This window comes from Corvus cornix, chromosome 2, assembly GCF_000738735.6.
Source record: "Corvus cornix cornix isolate S_Up_H32 chromosome 2, ASM73873v5, whole genome shotgun sequence".
In the NCBI taxonomy this organism is placed as follows: Eukaryota; Metazoa; Chordata; class Aves; order Passeriformes; family Corvidae; genus Corvus; species Corvus cornix.
Window position 1 is genome coordinate 131,734,151 of NC_046333.1, and position 12,397 is coordinate 131,746,547.

A 12,397-nucleotide genomic window follows, 5' to 3' on the forward strand; every position below is an offset into this window, starting at 1 on the left:
TGGATGTGGCACTTAGCGCCAAGGTCTAGTTGACAGGGTGGCGTTCGGTCATAGGTTGGATTTGATGATCTCAGAGGTCGTTTCCAACCCCTCGGCCTCGGCCGCCCCCGCCGCTCCTCCCCCGTTCGCCGCCTGCCACGTCGAGACCGCCGCCCTCTCTGCCGGCACTGCCCTTGGCTGGGCTGGGCTGGGCAGGGCGCGCCACGGCGAAGGAGGCGGCGGAGGCGGGAAGTGCCGCCCCGCCCGCCCCGCGCGCGGCGGTGATGGCGGTGATGGCGCTGCTGGCGCGCTGCGGCGGGCGCGCGGCGGGGCGGTGACGTCGCGCGCGAGGCGGAGGGCGGGGAGGAGGAAGAGGAGGAGACCCGGGCGGCCCTGGGGCTGAGGCAGCCGCGTCCCGCCGAGGTTCTCCTCGCGTCCTGTCCTACCCCCACCCCCGGTGCCTCCGGCTCGGGCGGGGCCGGCGCGGCTCTCCCGAGACCGCGATGCGCTCGGCCTGAGCGCGCCCTCGCCGCCCCGCCCGGTTCGGGCCTCTGCGGGCCGGGGACCGCGATGGCTGCGGGGAGCTGGCAGGAGGCGGCGGCCCGGTGGGCTGAGGAGGCGGCGGCCCGGGTGCGGGACGCTTGTCCGGGCGGGCTGGGGCTGCTGCCTGCCGAACTGGGCCTCGAACTGGGCTTCGACCCGCAGGCGCTGCCCACCTGGCTCGCTCTGGGCGGTCCCGGCCGCGCTGGGGCTCGTGTTGCTGGGGCTGCTGCTGGCCGCGGCCTGCGGGGGCGGCCTCCGCAAGAAGCCGGCGCGGAGCGCGGCCGTGAGGAAGGCTGACGAGGCGGCGGCGCGGCCTGACGGCCGGTGGAGGCCATGGCAAGGCGGCGGGCCCAGGCCCCGGGCAGCTGAACCTCAAAGGCGATGAGCAAAAGAAGCGAAACAGGAAGAAGCTGCCGGAGAAAGCGGCGCGGGTGAGAGGGGTGTGAGGACCGGGAGGGCAGGGGGGGTGAAAGGCTTATTGACAGCAGCGGGACACCCGGCCGGGTCCCAGTGGGAAGGCGAGGGGGTCGCGTCTGGCTGCCGCTCCCCAGGCCCTGTCGCCGGTGGGAAGGATTTGGGTGCCATACAGCTCCCCCCGTGCCGCCGTGCGATATTTGCCTGTGGAAGTAAGGGGTGGGGGGGGGGGAGGGTCCTGACTGCTCTGGAGCCGTCTCGTGTCGTCTGGGTTATTTGATTGCTTTGAAAACCTGGAGGAGCAGCGCTGCCCCAAGTAAATTACATGTTAATAGTCCTGGGTGATGAAGAAACGGCTCGCTTTTTGGAAGCGTTTTATTGTAAACAAAAATTATATGAAAGCTGCTATTACTGTTATTATTCACTGAATGCTTGCAAGGTTAGCAACCAGCGGTGGAGACCTTAGCATAGCTTAGAATTTCAAGCCAGGAGTTGTAGTCTAGGGAAGTAAAAACTATAGGAAGCAGCATTCTAAGCCTTATAAATGTTGCGATGATTCAAACTTGAGTAAGCTTTTTGCTTTATATTTTCAGTAGAACATGCTAGTGTCAATGTTGCTGTGAGCTTGTCTCAATAGGAATATGTCTGATTTAGTTGTTACAGTGAGGATCATCTCCTTTAATAAGGAAGTCTGTGTCTTAGCCCCTTAAAAAAGATCATTCCTGTAATTTAAATTTTTTTAAATCTTCGCTATGTGGTGTGGGAACCTTCCACCTTTGACAGTAGGCATCCACTTATGAGAAAATTAGTAGAATGCAGAAATTGTCAACTGTCCTTTTAAAGGTTACAGTTGTCGCAGTTTTTGGGGCTTGAAGGGATTGCTTCTATAGCTTTTATGTTGTTAGGATGTTTGTAATCCTATTTATGTCCAAATGGATTATAGGAATGAAAGTGTAGCAGATGTCCCCTGCCTATTACAACTGTGTCGTATAATTATATCTTTCTCTATAAAATCTGAATTGTTTCCCTAATGACGAGAGAAAGGAGAGACAATGGGTTTGTGTCTTCACTTGAGTCTGTGGCAGTATTAAGATTTGAGGAGTTTGGGAAGTTTTTTTATGAGAACTTAAGGCTAGACCATCTTAAACAGAAAAAAAAAAAAAGTCTGCATATGCCACCAGCCTGTCTTTGAACATTGAACGCTGAAGTTGTTTCTGGAAGATGCAAGAGACTGAATGCTGAGCACCAAGAAGAGGAAACATGATTCAGAATCTTTCCATTGTAGCTAGGTTCTCCATTTTGGAGATGGCATGCTAAAGATGTAATTTTTTTTGCCATCTTGAGAAGTAAATAGTTCAGTGTTAAATAAATATGTTATGCCTTCTTGACAACAAAAACTAACCCTAGAAATTATTTAGATTTTGCTTGATTTGTTTAGTTTAAACCCCAATATGAAAACAAGGCATAAACTCTTGCAAGTCATTGCCTAAGACATTTAAAAATGCCACCACAGATGATAGAGTGAATAAGTAGATATTCAGTGTTAACGTGACAGTGCTTTGTAGTGTAGGGCTTCATAAAAGCTAACTTTAGTAACTTTATATAAAACTTAACTAACTGACATTTTTAGTGGATATAAATAATTGTACTCTATTGAGCTTGGTTTACATAGGCATAGAATAAAGTTAAGGCAGTGTAAGAGCAAATCTTTTTGTAATCAAAAGAGCAAAGTAGTTTTTAAGATGTCATTCTGTATTGTTACAATTTTGAAAGTTATTTTTATAGTACTTTGTATTCGTTATTTCCATGGTGAGATGAAAAAAAATCCTACCTTTCTCCAAAAGAAAATGCACAAATGGAATCATTAACTGTAGAGCAAATAAGTTTATACCAGTGACAAAGTTTAGTAGGCCTGCCTCGTGCTCATTTTCCAAGATAAGTTTAGAGAGACCAGTATTAGCATGTCCCAGTGTTTTCTGACTTTCATGTGAAAAATTCTCAAAATAACATTGGAAATTCAGAGATGCAACAAAAATTCTTACTGATTGCTGCCTGGTCATTTTCATGTTGTGGTTTTGTGTGCTGCGATGCTGATACTGAGGTCTGGGAGGGGAAAAGAGTAAGCCTATTACCAGTAGATTTACTACAGGGCTTGCTGTGCCAGGGTCTAGATTTCCATTGTGAGTGTTTCAGAAAGCTTAGAGCAACTGGTCTGTAGCATTAAGAACACACTACAGATGTCTAATTAAAAGCCGTAGGGTTACTTTAATACAGAATTACTGAGCTCACTGTATGGCAGGTGATGTGTAACACTCATCAGTCAGGATCAGAAACGTTCTTTACTGTAGCTTTTCTGAGGAAGAGTATTAATTGCTTTTTTTCTTGCATGTGGCTTTATTCAGTACCTGTTTAAGTAGAGTACAACTTACCTCCTGTTCTTAGTGAAATAGGTTTCTTTGAGTAGCACTGCGCTGACTGAATACAGTAGTACCTATGAGATTCTATTTTATTTACTTGCTGTGAACAGACTGAGAAAAAAATTGAGCTGAAACTGTTTAGCTTTCACTAACATTACAGTTTACAGAGCCTGTTCTGGCTTTCTCAGGCTGCTTGGAGCAAGGTGTCATGGTGTCTTTACATCAGATTCTGTGCAGTAAACCTGAAGCTGTTTTTTTCTTTTTTTGTTTTAACTCCTGGAAGAGGCAGAGCTCTTTTTCTCCTGTCACAGAGTTCTTTGGCCCCATTAAGATTTTTTTTTTCTGTCCATAAAACTTGATATTTAAATTTAATTCCTTCCCCTTCTGGCTCTCCCTCCTACTTCAGCAGAAAAAGATGAAGCTGTTCTTACATGGTTTCTGTGCAATCTGCCAAACACCACAGAAACTAGAGAGTAGCCATCTTCTGTGCTCTGCTACCACTTAGAAAGCCATTCACACCATCTATTTGTAGATGTGAAAAATACCACTTTGACTATGTACTTCCTATTGTTTGTCATACACCTGGAGAATAAATGCTACATACTCTAGTAAAAGTATTTGCATTCATTTGAGGAAGTTTCATATTTGGTCTCCTTGAAAGAACTTTCGGGACTATGGCAGTTTAGTGCTTATTTGCACTTAGATTGTGTAAAGACTTTATACTTTCAGCTGATGCTCGTGTTGGTTTGTGTATATGTTATGGTCCAGTGGCAAAAGTAGGGCTGTAGGATTCTTCAGGCCTCATAGAGAAAACTGCTTAATTTCTTTCTGAAGAAAAGCTTACAGAAAACATTGGTAAACAGGTTCTTCCATTGGCCAAGGATATTGTAAGCAGAGGTATCTTTATAAAGTGTAACTGAGGACTTTGGCTAGTACTGCATGGTAAGATTGAGGTGATAGCAATTTCATTAATACTGTCTGAAGTGTGAAACTGAGTTACCCTTTGCACTACCACGCTTAAAGAGTACTTTTCATTTTGACAGTCCAAGCAAAACCTTTTCTACGTTTAGTATATCTTACTATCCTTATGAATGTGTGTGGAAAAAGGTTTATTTAAGTATTGGAATTTTAAGGTCCTCAGGCAAGAAAAGCATTCAGTAATCAGTACTGTTACTGACAGCACTACTTCTGCCTTGTCGCATCATGCCTGGAAGCTTTAAGATGAGGGTGAAAAAGATGGCAAATAATAAATTGCACAATTTTGAATTAATTAATTTTGTCGATGGATGTTTAATATATTACCCATAAAGTTTTAAACTTTGGGCTGTGGTTGTCTTTTTAAAATGAAAAATTTATGAATACTGTAGAAAGACTTTTTTCTTTCCTGCTTCTGTTGCTGTCTTTGGTATATCCAAAAATGGTCACTTGGGTTTTGGTTAAAATTCTGTGATTCATCTGTGGGCAGAAAATAAGTGTGGAAAGCTTCTACTGAAAAGGAGGATATTACAATTAAGGGATGCATTTCTCCCCTGAATGTATCAAAGTGCAAGTTTTCAAACATATTTCTTAAGGTTGTTGTTTACATGATCAGATGATCAGACAGCATTTTGAACAGTCATGTGGATGAATTTTTCCAGAGGGTTCTTAATGGATATGAATTAGTTTACTAATTCAGAGAAAGCGCCGAAGGTTTTTTTAATTAAAGATTAAAATTTCTGTTTATTGAGTAGTTGGGAGGGATTAAGAAAGTACTTTTCAATTTAAGGTATTTATGTAATAGCAAAGAAACAAAGCAAGGTACAGAATTTAAAAAGTTAGTTTGCTGTAAACTTTTTGATACACATCCAATACTAGATGCATCAAATATATTATCTAACTCTACTGCTAAACAGACTGGAGAAAATAGGCACAAGAACTGAGTTTTGGCAAGAGTTATTTTCAAGATTGAGTATCAGTTCTTTGGTATACCTGTGGAATATACCAAAACTTTGTTGAGAAGAACTTTCTTGGAGAGAGTTCCTAGACACAGATTTGTAAAATATACTTCTTTTTCAGAATAATGAGGGAAATGTACTGCATATTAGATATGAGAAGTCCAGTTTAAAACTCGTCGTTGCAGGAGAAGAGGGTTTAGGTGACCTGATCTTTCAATTTCTATTTATAGTTACTCTGAAGAAGTTAACATGCTTGCTAACTACAGTAAGCAATGCTATGTTATACACTGGTGAAATCATGCCTAGGGTGGTTTGTAAGCATAATACAATGTGGCAAGGCTTAAATGCCTGTAACAGTTAAATTGAGGATCAGATCTAATGTTTGAAGGAACAGGCCACACTAAGTTGTGATATGGCTTTTGTTTTACTTGAAAGCAATTAGGTTTGTGTGATGCAGAGTTAAAAATAGCTTTTGGGTTTTTAATAACAAAACATAGCTAAAGGTAATAGAGCTTGAACTTTATTTGGAAAGAATTGCAGAAATTAAAGCAACTATGAAGTAGCTATTTATGCTTATTTAGTTTTCAGTCATTAATTTATCCGGGTCATGTGAACCAGTGACATTTGTGTGGACTCTTATCAATTACTGTTCTTAATTGTTTTTCACTCAGTGAAATTAATGGCTGACAGCAGTATAATTTATGCATATTTTCATCTTTTCTGCAGTTAAGCAGAGTAATTTCAGTCATAGCTTTTTGTTAAAAGTAAATTACTTTTAAATTACTACATTTTTGTAGGGGGAATATATAGGCTGAGGTGTGTGCCTTTGCTGTCAAAGATAAAGACTCATTTAATGATTGTCCGGAGTTTTAATTTTATATGTTGAATAATACATGCTAATTTTCTTTCCTTAATTGTGTGAGGGGGAAATGGTAGACTAGTGTAACGCTTGTAATCAAGTCTGTCTGAAAAGAACAATGGGGTGTCGTGCTTAGTCATGCTTCATGTTTGATTTTGAATTTCTGTTCTACTGTGAAGTTTAACTTGTGAAGGAAGTGAGCTGGGAGGGATATACATAGATAGAAATTGCTGATGTTTGGTCAATGAAGAAATTACTTTTAAAAATTAGTCCTGTTACTGAATTGCTACAAAGTGGTAATTGTGTTAATTTAATTAGATAATTTATGGCACGTACAACTGTAGCTGTTCTGAATCAGCTTTCAGAACAGCTACAGGTAACTTTAAAAGCTGGTAAATTTCAGAAATTTACCTTTTGTTGTGAAATTGCCGGATTGAATAGAAGTGAGATGAAATGAGAAAACCTGTTCTCTTTCCTTTTCAATTTCTGTCTTTAGTAAATACATAATTGCAGTAGATACTTTGAACACCAATCCTCAATTTGGTCTGCTTTATTCAATAATCTTACAAGCATTTTTTAGTCAACAAGTAATTGCATTTCAGTAGTAGTGTAATTTGAGCTTTGCTTCATCTGCTTTCTCTGATTTTTTTTTTTTTATTATTTATGCTTACTGTTTACAGCCTAATGGACGGTCTTTCCTTGATGTATCTGAAGATGAAGTAATACAAACTGTCCGTAAAGACAATATAAAGCAGCCTGTGGACACAGAAAAGAAAAATGAAAAGGTCAGTTGTGGGTACAAAGCAAGTGTTGAAGTTTGATGTATGTCATTTCAATATCTAATAACTCTAACAGGATTTCAAACCACAAATACTTATATGAATGAAGAGTTGTATTTCTTACTGTGAAGGGTACTAATCTAATTTGGAGTTGGGAAGAGCTAAAGTAGTATTTTCTTAACTTCTGAGACATGCCTTATCACAGAATGTTTGTCAAGCAAACTCCACTCCCAGCCCCCCACTAAACACTGGTACCTCTGTTCATCATGTGATAGTGTTAAGCCTACAGAAATAAAGTTTGTGTTTCATCTTTGATGACTTCTATGGTGATGCAGCATAATGATAGCATTGTTAAGTGCCTTGTAAATGGTCTACCGATTGGCGGACTACTAATCAAAGGATTAAGACCATGTGTCTGCTTATTTCTTTTGCCTGATGTATCCATTTGTAATTAGAGTTCTTGATTTTTGATGACACGTGAGCTTTGAGGTCTGGTGTGAGCTTTTTGTTATGCAAATTAAACAGCTACATTAAAAATATATTTTTAAACATTGATCTGCAGTGTTACCTAAAACGTAACCACACTAATAGCAGTGTTATTTTTTGAATTGTGAGGACTAATCTTCTTGTCTTATCATATATGCTGTCATTTATGGGGAACATGGATATACTTGATAGGCCTTTGATAATTTTTTTTGCTAACATTATGCATGAAGTTTTCCCCCTGTCATTGTTTTCTGACTTATTTTCTTCAATAAATTGCTTTTGTTGTAACTCTATCTGAGGAAAAATAAATTATTATGTATAAACACTCAGAAACACTTGGCTGTGAGGGTGGTGAGACAATGGATCAGGTTGCCCAGGGAGGTTGTGGATGCCCCATCCCTGGAAGTAAGTGTTCAAGGCCAGGCTGGATGGGGCTTTGAACAACTTGGTCTAGTCCCTGCCCATGGCAGGGAGTTGGAACTAGATGATCTTTAAGGTCCCTTCCAACCCAAGCCATTCCATGATTATTGTCATTTCTTTAGCTCATTCCAGCTTTAATAAATGTACTTGACTACCCTCTAATAGCTTCTTTTGCTGTTAGTACTAGAAGACTGTGTCCTTTTAATTTGCTGTAGGGTTTTAAATGTTTTTGTGATTTGCAAATTGAGTGACTTTTCCGTGAAATAGGTTTGCCTTGAAGTTTCATGCTGTGTGCCTCTTTCTCTTCCCCACATTTTGCATATCAGATTGACTTTGCTGGGTTTTTCCCAAGAACATAACACAACTTGAACCTGAATGAATAACTCTATTTGCAGGTTTTCAAGTAGGTAAGGTGTTTAAATCCTAAACTCAACTTCACCTTAAAACTGCAAACACAGTGATCTGAGTTTTAAAATGTGAAGTTGAAGCTGCAGCTCTAGGAAATGAGTACCACTAAGTGGATATGGATGATTATTCAGATTGTGCTTTCATATCACTTTGGGAGATCCTGGGCAAAACATTATTGCCTCAGGAGTAAACTGTTACCCTTCAGTTAAAAGCATACTTAAGAACTTTGTTTGAACTACAGGTAACTGTACAGGCTTCTAATTATTTGGTAAGGCTTCTCAGGGCATCTGTTACATTTGTGACATTATAAACCTGCTAAGGTTATGAGGGGTGCTGTGTATGTGTCTTTGTGTACCATCTTTGGGATGGATGGTATAAGACTATGGCTGTGATTAAAGTCATATGTGCATGTGCATACGTATATGAATACATATAATCTATGGCCTGAAGGGCATGGTTATTTTTTTGTGCTTCAACATATGCTTTCAGTGAAAATCACATATCCTCTGTGTTTCTGTATTTCTTGGCTGCTTCAGGGTTGTGAATTTCATGCATGTTTTTCTGCTTTGTGGGAGGGGAAGCTTTGAGTAATGTCTGGACTGTGGCCATTCATAGGGTTTATGATTCTGCAATTAGTGACTTGCCACAGTACAGGGGATTTTTTAGTGTTTAGTGTAAGGCACTGTTACCTAAGAAGTGACTCTGTGAATGAGACTGTGGGAAGTTAAAATGTCATACTCCATTCTGTTCGTAAGCGCTTAACTGCTTTGTCTTGAATACTAGAAATAATTAGTCAACTAGGGATCAGGAAGAAAGGTTTATTTTTCTCTTGTTCTTGCATGGGATACAATGCATGTTAAACACTTCAAAAATTTTGTCAGGCCTGCAGTATTCCTCGTGTGCTCTTAGGATGTTGGCAGAGCCAACACTAGCATCTTTGTGTGTTGCAGAAGGTGACACTCTGAGTGCATAGACTTCTGCAAAACGACTGGCTGGCTTGCTCTGGCTTTAACATCTCTTGCTGTTACAGTCAGTTTGTTATTGAGATAGCGACTGGTACAGTACAAAGTTTAGCAGGTGGTGAGTAAATTTGATAAAAAAATGATGGTTCTGGTTGTTCAGAACAGCGTAACACAGTTTAGGAAAGTAAACGCATTTTCAAGATTTGCGTTCTTGATTTTTTTAAAAACAGTGTTTGTTAATCACAAACTTCTTCCTCGGCTGTTAAACTTTGATGGTTTCATGAGAACTGTAAATTTTGATGTCAGTACTTCCACAGGAGCTAGTTATGTAAGGAAACTGAAGTTACAATTTGGAAGACTAGTCATCTTGAATTGTTGTCTGGGCTTTTGAGGTAATTTCAGGTGTTCTCTTATTGCCAGAGGGCAGTTGGGTAGTCATGGCTTTGTAGATGGAAGCTTTAAGATCTCAGGTTCCAGTCTCAGGTTGGCTGCAAATGGGAGACAAAGGTACAAACTTGCTAATCTTTCCTCTGTTTGAGCTTCAGGAGGCAATTTAAACTCATTTTAATGCTAATTTTCACTTTCCTTTTTAATTCTTCCCTTATAAGTTGCCCTAGCAAATAATTTGACTTGTTCATATTTTTAGAATCAATTCTTCTAAGGTTGATTTTGAAACGAGCCCTTCTCTTTTGGAGACTTTTCAGAAGTTAGTTAGCTGGTGTATGGGTAAAGGTAGTCTGCTGAGCAAATGAGAATTCAGTTTGGGTGCATCTGTAGTTTGGGTCCCCTAGTGCATTAAACCATGAGTTAACTGTTCAAAATCAGTTCCCTAAATGTTATAGGTGTGGTGATGCAGCATTGTATATAAACAGTGAATTTTTTATCATCTCAGCTGCACTAACAAGCTATACTGCTCTCAGTACCTGTATTGAAGCTACAGATTACTTTTGGGGCGTGGTAACTCTATGGCATGTGACCTGCATGCCATTGTGGGGGCCCATAGAATATCTGCAGCAGCTGTGGTAATAATCTAGGTGTTACCTCTTCTGAATTCTAGAGGGATTGTTAGATGCTTCTTGGACATTTAGGACTAGAAAACCAAATAGTGAGAACTCAGGTATACAGCTGGCAATTACTAGTCTGACTGTGGCAGATGTATTTCAGAAAGACATCCAGCATTTTTAGACTATTTCAGAGACAGTGAATAAGTGAATAGTTCCCCTTATAACATTTGAGTGGATAACCATATTTCTTTTAAAAGTCTTGTTGTTTTTCATTCATGTTTATCTGGTAGTTCTTACACCTTTCTTCACTGGGTTGAAAAGCTTTTCAGTACTGTATTTTCTTTCTAAGAAGGTAGTCAAGTCAATTTGCCATCACTTTAGCTTATCAAAAAATTGAACTCCAAGGCTTTCTGTGATATATTTTCTCCCAATATCTTGGGGTTTTTTTCTCAATACTATCTTTTCAACACTCTATAATTGCTACCTGTTGCGCCAAAACTATTTGGGGTAGTCATGTGCGTTCCTATTTGTTTAGCTTAGCTCTTATATCCAAGAAGCCATAACTGATGAAGCCTTGGGGGGGGAAAAGTTTTTGATGTATGGGCACTAATTGCACCTTACGTTTTGAAGTAATTTCCAAGCTGGATTTTTTTTACCTTTTTTTTAAAAGGAGTTACTGGCATTATTTATTTCTCCATGGGTAACTTTATACTTCTGCACAAACCAAATTTTGACAGAGTGGTATCTGCCTGCTAAAACAGCTCATTACTCCTCTGTGGCGGTGATGCTGCCAGCAGCTGCTTCTACCCAGCTTTGTACTCTGTAGCATAAGTAATGTTCCCCCCACCTGCCATTTCTGTGCTGCATAAGTCTTTCACAGAGGGTTGTTCAGGAAAATCTGTTTTAAATTTATTCCTGTATTTGGCAAGGGGGAGGGAATTCTGAATCACTATGCCAAGTGATCAGTAAGTAATTATTAAGATAATGTTTTCTTTTTATTCTAGTCAAAGAAAAAAAAGAAATCAAAGGCAGATTCCAAAACGGTTCAGGATACATCTCGTCTAGATGGAAAGGAAGTTGATGAAGGTACTGAACACAAACATACACAAAATGCAAACATTTTGGCTTAAACGCTGTTTAAGATTTACTTGTGTTTGGTTCATAAAGAAACATAAACTCATAACTCCACAGTCACATATTGTATCTGGGAATCTAATCTTTGAAACAACAGTATTTAGTAACTTCAACTGATATTTTTGAAAGTAGTCTTATAAAAACTGAGAAGTTTTGGACAGTAGGGTGCTCATGTTATTCATGTTTTGCTCTGTGAAGCCAAGTATTATCACAGAAAAACTTACCTTTGGCCATTTGTTTGTGTTCTCAAACTAATGTTGAAGCTGACTGGCTAAACTGCCCTCAGACTTCGTTTGATATGGTATAAGCTAAAAATCTTTCCTTCCTCTTTGACTTAGTTATGTTTTCATTTGGGTGATGTTTTAGGAGCCTGGGAAACAAAAATCAGTAACAGAGAAAAGCGTCAGCAGCGTAAGCGAGACAAGGTGCTCAATGACGGTGGCTCAGGAGAAGCAAATCTCCAGGGTATAGAAAATACAGTTACTGTATCCATTGAACAACTGATGCCTACACCATCACTTCTGGTTGGTCTCAGAAAAAATAAAGGTATGATGCTTGATAGGTCTGTGAATGTGTCCTATAAAGATACCTTTACTCAAATGCTTAAATAGTGACTCTGTTTTGGATGTATGATAGGTATATTTGCAGGTGAAACTCTTGACGAAATTATTTCAAGCTGTGAAAAAGTACTTCCTCATAGTGCAAAACTCCCCCCTTTTTTTAGCCATATTTTTGGGGAAGCTAAAGAGAGTGTTTTGGAGTTAGTGGCTAAGACGCTGGCCTCCATCCATACTGGTGCACTGTCAGTTGCTGCACTGCTTTGTAGGCATGTCCCTGTTCCTTCACTTGTGCTTTGTGACCTCGCCCTTTGTTTCCAGAAACTTCAAAGGCATCCTCAGCACTGCTGCAGGCAGCACTAACTCCTTAACTTTTTGAGTGCTTCCTTGTGGGAAGGTTATGCCCCTGAAGTTCTTTTTAAATATCATTCACTGCATAACATGTAGGCGTTTTTTTTCCAATGTAGATTTAATAGTATCCTGTACTAAAGCTGTTCATAA

The 12,397-nt window shown here is 40.1% G+C and overlaps 1 protein-coding gene across 1 annotated transcript in view; it reads left to right on the forward strand.

Moving 5' to 3' along the window:
• Window positions 1–353: 353 nt before the first annotated feature.
• The window catches only part of MTDH (metadherin), a 34,333-nt gene continuing 22,289 nt past the window's right edge, over window positions 354–12,397 (forward strand). Inside the window, 6 exon segments of the mRNA XM_039548947.1 lie at window positions 354–708; window positions 710–831; window positions 833–953; window positions 6,827–6,931; window positions 11,210–11,291; window positions 11,706–11,885. Of these exon segments, the coding sequence (XP_039404881.1) occupies window positions 550–708; window positions 710–831; window positions 833–953; window positions 6,827–6,931; window positions 11,210–11,291; window positions 11,706–11,885 (769 nt within the window). The 5' untranslated portion in view covers window positions 354–549.